The 8,623-nt window shown below is 41.9% G+C and overlaps 1 protein-coding gene across 1 annotated transcript in view; it reads right to left on the reverse strand.

Annotated features, from left to right (window-relative positions):
- Positions 1-8,623, reverse strand: part of FGD6 (FYVE, RhoGEF and PH domain containing 6) — a 139,615-nt gene that overhangs the window by 36,739 nt on the left and 94,253 nt on the right. Inside the window, exons 9-10 of the mRNA XM_011936836.1 lie at positions 2,396-2,449; positions 72-91 (exon numbers count right to left, since the gene is read on the reverse strand). Of these exons, the coding sequence (XP_011792226.1) occupies positions 72-91; positions 2,396-2,449 (74 nt within the window). The remainder of the gene's footprint in view (positions 1-71; positions 92-2,395; positions 2,450-8,623) is intronic.

The raw sequence follows: 8,623 nt of genomic DNA on the forward strand, positions 1-8,623 counted from the left end.
ATCTCCTGACCTCGTGATCCGCCCGTCTTGGCCTCCCAAAGTGCTGGGATTACAGGCTTGAGCCACCGCGCCCGGCCAGGCCTCACTATTCACTGATTTTCTCATCTGTCTTTGCTGTAGCATGTAATTTCCTTTAAATAAGCTCCTTAATCTCTGACCTTGAATTTGTTTTATATGTGAAATTGACCTAATAACTCACTTTCATTGAAGGCAGAAGCCCAGGACCCAGGACAGATGTTTTCTTTCTATTCTATAAGTTCCATATACAATTTGTATCCTCACGAGAGGGGCTGCCATCAGGAATGCTCATTTTTCCTCCCCCCTATTCTCCCACTCATCTCCAGTCCTACTTTTTCCTGTAAAGCTTCCCTGCCTCTTCAACCTTCATACTTTTCTCTGTCACCCAAATAATTCTGTCCTGCTTGGTGCACCCTTACTTTGAAGTCATTTGCTTTGTTCTTTATTTAATGGGTATTATCAACTTTTTCATCAAATAGATACGATCACTGAAGACAGGAAACTTGTCAGATCCCCAACCACAAACTTTTCCTTTAAAAAAATCCACCTTTAAAAGCATAATGATAGAAACAGAAGATGTTAGAGAAGAAGTGAAATGATTAAGAGAATAAATAAGAATCCCTATCAAAAGGGTTAAAAATGTTCACTTTTTATTCTGCAAATGTAAAGGATATACAACAATGTGATCAGGTTGGGTGTGATGGCTCATGCCTATATTATAATCTCAGCCTTTGGAAGGCCGAGGCGGGCTGATCACTTGAGACCAGGAGCTCGAGACCAGCCTGGGCAAGATAGTGAAACCCTATCTCTACAAAAAAAAAAAAAAAAATTAGCAGGGTGTGATGGTGTGCACCTGTAATCCCGACTACTTGGAGGCTGAGGCAAGAGAATCACTTGAGCCCAGGAAGCTGAGGCTGCAGTGAGCCGTGTTCGTGCCACTGCACTCCAGCCTAGGTGACAAAGTGAGACTCTGTCTCAAAAAATTAAAATAATAATAATGTGATCAAAATTCATAAAATTAATAGACTTGTTTAATATGTTTCTGCAGTTAGAACCAGGGGTTGCTGGGCATGGTAGCTCATGCCTGTAATCCCAGCATTTTGGGAGGCCGAGGTGGGCAGATCACTTGAGGTCAGGAGTTCGAGACCAGCCTGGCCAATAAGGTGAAACTAAAAATACAAAAATTAGCTGGGCATGGTGGTGCATGCCTGTAATCCCAGCTACTTGGGGGGCTGAGGCAGGAGAACTGCTTGAACCCAGGAGGCGGAGGTTGCTCTGAGCCAAGATCGTGCCACTGAACTCCAGCCTGGGTGACAGAGTGAGACTCTGTCTCAAACAAAAAAAGAACAAGGGATAGACCTGTGACATTTGAAAGAGGTTGTTGGGGTTAAACAGAAACACCCAAACAGAATTAATCTGTGTATATGTGTGTGTTATCTGCAAGAGAGGGAGAGAGAGAGATTGTAAGGGAGAGAGACACAGACAGGCAGACAGACACAGGAACTCCAATTATCCCACTAGCTATGAGTCCTCATGATGTAATGGACTGTTTCCCTTAAGTACTACTATGGGTGAGGGAAGGCTAATATCCTATTGTTAAACAGTCCCAGAATAATATGCTTATATAGACTCATTCCTGCTTTGTAGTTTAGTCACTTCATGGACTCATGATTTTGAAGCTTGAGGACCTTGCAGATCTTCTGGTTCAATCCCTGTTTTTGAAAGACAAAGAAATGGACCTCTACGGAAACTGAATATGGCACAAGCACAGAGTGACTGAGCACAGGAGGGCAAAGCTTCCTGACCTCAGCCACCACGCTGGCTCCCCCCACCGCCAGTCGCAAGAGGTTGGTTCTCATGCAGGGCTGGCTTTGGGTCTCCCCTGTCCATATAATCTCACCTATCCCCAGCACTGCTTTACTACTTATCTGGTTCTATGTGAATCTGCTCAAAATGGAGTTTTCAGGAAGGCCTCAAGTCTTTTTTTTGAGAAAGAGTCTTGCCCAGGCTGGAGTGCAGTGGTGCAATCTTGGCTCACTGCAACTTCTGCCTTCCAGGTTCAAGCGATTCTCCTGCCTCAGCCTCCCAAGAAGCTGGAATTACTGACGTGCACCACCACGCTTGGCTAGTTTTTGTATTTTTTTTAGTAGAGAAGGGGTTTCACCTTGTTGGCCAGGCTGGTCTCAAACTCTTTACCTCAGGTGATCCACCCGCCTCGGCCTCCCAAAGTGCTGGGATTACAGGTGTGAGCCACCGCACCCAGCCTTCAAGTCGTATGAATAGAGTCTGTAACAGACTTTGTCATCAATATATTTTTACTTTCTATCCCTACCTAAATAAACATAATATAAAAACTTCTGCAACCACAAAAGTTATTTACCTTGAGTGTCTCTGTAATCTCCAGCATCTTCTATGAGATTCTTCAAATAATCTAGAAAAGAAGAAAAAAAAGTATTTGAGTACAATAAACCAGTGAGCCCCAAACACATATCTTTCTTTTTCAATACTTCCGTTAGTCTTGCTGGTTAATATACATGCTAGTCCAACTTGGGCTAACTTGTGAAAAAATAAAGCCCTGAGATCAATTTGAAATCAAGATATAGCATCAGAGCTAGAAAGAGCCTTGGAGGAAACACTGGTTATTTTAGAGATGAGGAATCAGATTACTGAGCAAAGGATCTCACCCAAGTCACATAACCTCTTGATGGCAGAGCCAGCATGAGAATTCAGGTCTTCTAATGCCTAGTTCAGCTTTTATTCCAACACGCAGGAAAGTACCTTAATCTTGAGATCAGACATACATCTAGTATGAAATTCTAAGGCATTAATCCAATCCCTAAAAAACTCCTGGATTTGTTAATCTAAGAGTCTAACAATGCTCAGGACACCAAGGGAACTCAATATATGTATTTAAACAGGTGGTTTTCAAATGGGGACAAATTTGACCCCCAGGGTACATCTGGCAATGTCTGGAGACAGTTGTGGTTGTCATAACTGGGGAAAAAGGGGTGCTACTGTGGCTAATGGTTAGAAGTCAGAGATGTAGACTGGACTTGGTGGCTTATGCCTGTAATCCTAGCCCTTTGGGAGGCCGAAGGGGGTGGATCACTTGAAGTCAGGAGTTCAAGACCAGCATGGCCAACATGGGGAAACCCCATCTCTACTACACACACACACACTCTCATGCACATACCCGGCAGAGATGCTGCTAAATATCTTATAATGCAGCCCTGCAACAACAACACAAAAATTATCTGACCCCAAATATCAATAGGCCTGAAGTTGAGAAACCTTAGTTTGGATGAAGATAGTCTGTAAATAAGCAACGTGGTATATAGTAGTTCTTATAATACAGAAAAAAACTGAGGCAATAGAGGAACCTATATTTAATAAATCTTTGACAACAAGGACAGTCATGGAATTTCAAGGCAATACTTCCTTCTCTGTTGAGAAATGCTGGATGGTCTCCCATTACCTGTGAAATTAATACAAATTCCTCCCTGGAATTTAAAGCCCCCTGCTACATAGTACCTATCAATTTTTCTCTCTCTCTTGCTACTGCCTAAAATGAGCCCTTTGTCCTGATTAAATTTGATTCTGTGCAACCCCTTAAACACTCCCCACGTGTCCCCTGGCTTCACACCTTTTGTCCCTAATTGTCCCTTTTTCTCGATCCCTTTCTGTCTCGCATATACAAATTCTACTCATATTCTTCAAGGCTCTTCTTAAATCCCACTTCTCTTACAAAATTTCCATTTGAAAGAAACACTTTCTCCCTTTGAGTAACACATGACACAGCAGTCTCACTTTATGCTTCTATTATTTTCTTTTTCATTAGACTCAAAGCTCCTTGTGAGCAAGTCATCTGATACATCTTTCTCTCTCACACAGCACTTAGCCAGGGGCTTTGCACAAAAGGGACAACAAATGCTTACTGAATAAAAACAATTCACTTACTCATTCAAGACACAGTCTCACCCTGTCACCCAGGCTGGAGCACAGTGGTGCAATCATTGCTCACTACAGCCTCAAGTTCCTGGACTCAAGCAATCCTCCTGCCTCTGCCTCCCAAATAGCTATGACTACTGGTGTGTGCCTCCATGTCTGCTTCTTTTTTTTCTCAGAGACAGGGTCTCGCTTTGTTGCCCAGGCTGGTCTTTTAACTCCTGGCCTCAAGCAATCCCCTGGCCTTAGCCTACCAAACTGCTGGGATTACAGGTGGTGAGCCACTGCACCTGGCCAATAATATATTATTTTTAAGTTAGGACTGTATTTTAGTTGAGGTAAAAGGCAATAAATGCTGAAATCAATTCTAATGCCAGTGGGAACTGAGAAAATGAAAGGAGAAAAGGGGTGTTCAGAAACTGAATATATCTTTATCAGACCCAACTACTAGTTAGTACTATTATGGAATAGATACAACTTCACCTCATGGATTTATGAAATCATGCTCAAAGGAACAAAGGAAAACATGGGTATCAGTGCCAGATCTTCAAACGTAACAGATGACACAAGCACACGCCCAACTGCTGAAACTTCGTAAATCTTTGAGACAGTGATCTAAGAGCCTGTGTGAGTCTAGACGTGCACATTATAAATATCCAGCACTGGCAATAAGCCATGGTGAGACGTTATGTATAAATAAATTAAGCTTCCGTGCACCATGGCATAGGTTCTATCTTGCCAGAAACCATCGCTAGCAATTTAGATCTTAATCTGAACAAAGAGAGCATCTGCCCCAAAATATAAAGGAAAAATGAAGCAGGCACACACAAAAAATTAAAAACCCAAATTAACAAAATACATAAGATATACATTACACTTAGCCTTATTTGGAGATGAAAATAAACTTATTCTCACTCTGACCCCACTCAGAATGCATTCAATATATTACATAAGCTGTGTTTTCTGAGTGCAAACATTTAATATTTCTATGGCTGAAAGTTGACAGGGGAGACAAACTTACCCTCCCTATTAGATGTTCTCAAACCCTAAGCTACCTCATTAATCAAGTGATTTTCCTTAAGCTGTTAGTTAGCTGAAGAGTGTGGAAAGGAACACAGATTTACCTAAATATCAGACTCATGGCGAGTTCCTATTTTGTCTTAAATTTCTATTCTTTAATACAGAAGTATACCAATGAAAACAGAGACACTTCTCTAAACCAAGAGGGTTACCCAGAAGATGTTCATATTAGGAAATCCTGACCTCAGAATCACTACGCTGAGCCTGATAAGCTTCTAAGTTGCATTTTCTTTGCTTGTACTCAAACATGAACTTTTACAAACACAGTTTAAATACACTGAGCAGAAAACCCACCATTAATACATTGCAACATCATGCTATTAATCAAGGAAGTAATGGAATTAGGTTTACCCTCCTTGCCAATTTTTAAAAATATCTTAATGGTTTCCAAAATTCAACTCTCCAACTTATTCATCCATCCATCCATCCATATTTTTAGGGCATCTTCTTGCTGTATATCTTTTTGAGGACTTTTACCTTGGCAAAGAGAGCAGGACCAAGATCTCCTTAAACAGTTAAGAATCACCTGGGGCCTTAACTGCAGCATAAGAATGTGACTGATCACCCTGAGTCAGATGGGAGGAACAGTGAAACCAGTAGCTGGCTCCAGTGACTGTTAAAACCCAGGTGAAACCCAGGAAAGGAGACCAGACAGACACGCCTATATTAGTCATAGGGAACCATCTATTACCTATCATTTAGGACCTGGTATGCAGCAGAAGCTTTCCTAATAACAATGAAGAGAGCAGTCATTTCAGTTTGCCATGTTAGACTGGTAGTATTCTATGACCTTTCTGTTTCTGCCAAAACAAATCGAGTATTATTCAAAACTTCACTAATAAAACTGCCTCAAATGCCACTGAGGTTATTTTTATCAAAGGGAAAAAAAGCAAATGTTGGTTCAGTGTGTAGGTACCCTACAAAATGTACTCTCTGGCCACCAGGTGGCATCACTGATTAATAAAAGTTAATTAACGCCATCACCATCACCCAACATGAGCAGCAAAAAATTAACTGGAACACAACATACTATGTGCAACTTTCAGGGATATGCAAGTTACTTTTTTTTTTGGAGGAGGGTCTCGCTCTGTTGCCTAGGCTGGAGTGTGCAGTGGTGTGATCAATGCTCACTGTAGCTTTGATCTCCCGGGCTCAAGTGGTTGTCCCACACCTCAGCCTCCCAAGTAGCTAGGACAACAGACCTGTACTACCATGTTGGGCTAAGATTTTGGTTTTTTTGTAGAGAAGAGGTCTATGTTGCCCAGGTTGGTCTTGAACTCCTGAACTCAAGTGATTCTCTCACCCTGGCCTCCCAAAGTGCTGAGATTATAGGTGTGAGCCATGGTGCCAGTACAAGTTAATTTTGTTCTCATATAAAATGTCCAAGGTCACCGGGCATGGTGGCTCATGCCTGTAATTCCAGCACTTTGGGAGGCCGAGGTGGGCAGATCACGAGGTCAAGAGTTTGAGACTAGCCCAGCCAACATGGTGAGACCTCCGTCTCTACTAAGAATACAAAAATTAGCCAGGCATGGGGGTGCATGCCTGTAATCCCAGCTACTTGGGAGGCTCAGGCAGGAGACTTGCTTGAACCTGGGAGGCAGAGATTGCAGTGAGCTGAGATCGCGCCACTGCACTCCAGCCTGGGCGACACAGCAAGACTCTGTCTCAGGAACACCAACGACAACAAAAAATGCCCAAGGCCGGGCGTAGTGGCTCATGCCTGTAATCCCAGTACTTTGGGCGGCTGAGGTGTGCAGATCACTTGAGGTCAGGAGTTTGAGACTAGCCTGGCCAATATGGTGAAACCCATCTCTACGAAAAATATAAAAATCAGCCAAGTGTGGTAGGGGGCACCTGTAATCCCAGCTACTCAGGAGACTGAGGCAGGAGGATTGCTTGAACCCAGGAGCTGGAGTTTGCAGTGAAACGAGATCATGCCACTACTCTCTAGTCTGGATGACAGAGCGAGACTGTCTCAAAAAAAAAAAAAAAAAGAGAAAAAAGAAGAGGACAAAATATATACTATATCTTGTTGGAGATCTAAGTTTTCTGTATCAGGGTTCCCAGGGAGCCTTACCACCACTCATTGATTACCTAATCAATAAATAACCAACTCAGAGCAGAACCTAGTCGGAAGTACTGTTAACTATTACTAAAAACTAGTCATCTGTGGGAATCTGGGACTTTTTGCATTCAACACCCAGTCAGATTCCTGGACCGTGCACTGAGAAATGTTTGGCAGCAAAGCACAGAGGAAATGAGTGTATAGGAGGGATAACATTCCAAAGTCAAGTGTTTTGAATTTGAGAACATGTCTTGCTTTGTATTTTTCAGATTTCTTCTTTCCTTCATAAATATGTAGTGGAATCAGCACACATACAGAATTATGGGATTCAGAGGAAAGTAAGTCTAGTCGATATGCCTTTGTAAAGTTTTACGAAGTTTCAGATTTTGCGAGAAACAACCTAAAATTAGCCTGACTTGTGAAACAAAGTACTGATCATTTTAAATACCAAAAACAGGCATCAAGTGTCAAGTTACAAAACATACTGACACTTCAAGGCAGCTTGGTGAAGTGGTCAAGAGCCCTTGCTCTGGAATTAGAAGACCGCTAGGTGCAATGGCTCATGCCTGTAATCCCAGCACTATGGGAGGCCGAGGTGGGAGGATACAGCCTGGGCACACAGTGAGACCCATCTCTAAGTCTTTAGATGATGATGATGATGATGATAACAATAAAGACAGAAATGCTTACTCTGCCTGGTCCAGCCATGTCTAGTCGAGGATGGGACTTTGGCCATGCCCCGTAGCATTTTTTTGTGTTGATATCCTCATACATAAAATAACTAGGTTGAACAAGAATGAAAACTGTTTTCATTCTAAAATATCATGAAATATATTTTGTCGAATAATAAAATAAAAAATGAAAAATTTGAAAAATTAAATAATAAGGAAAACTTAAACTATGAACACCTCTTTGAGAAAAACGATTACTAAACTATTTCCTTGTTTTTATAAATGCTTGATTTGACTTAAAAATCATCCTGGGGTGTATCATACAGTGCTTAGGTATTCTGTTAGCTCTTTAGTGTGTTTAATTTGTTTTGCCTATTTATATAAGTAGGTTGGCAATACATCCTAATTTCCCCATATGATCTTGCCTTATACCTGCTGTCCAGGCATAATTATAAATATTGTCCTCTTTTACTTTTGTAAGTTAATGGGTTTGGATTATAAATAACACTGATTAGTACCATCAGCTGCGATGGCTTACACCTGTAATCTCAGAACTTTGGGAGGCCGAAGTGGGCAGATCACCTGACGTCAGGAGTTTGAGACCAGTCTAGCCAACATGGCAAAAACCTATCTCTACTGTAAATACAAAAATTAGCTGGGGGTAGTGGCTCACGCCTGTAATCCCATCTACTAGGGAGGTGGAGGCAGGAGGATCGCTTGAACCCAGAAGGCAGAGGTTGCAGTGAGCCAAGATTGTGCTACTGCACTCCAGCCTGGGTGACAGAGCAAGACTCTGTCTCAAAAAAAAACAAAAATAAAAATAAAAAAATAGGCCAGGCAC

The sequence above is a fragment of the Colobus angolensis genome, unplaced genomic scaffold (assembly GCF_000951035.1).
Source record: "Colobus angolensis palliatus isolate OR3802 unplaced genomic scaffold, Cang.pa_1.0 Scaffold10, whole genome shotgun sequence".
In the NCBI taxonomy this organism is placed as follows: Eukaryota; Metazoa; Chordata; class Mammalia; order Primates; family Cercopithecidae; genus Colobus; species Colobus angolensis.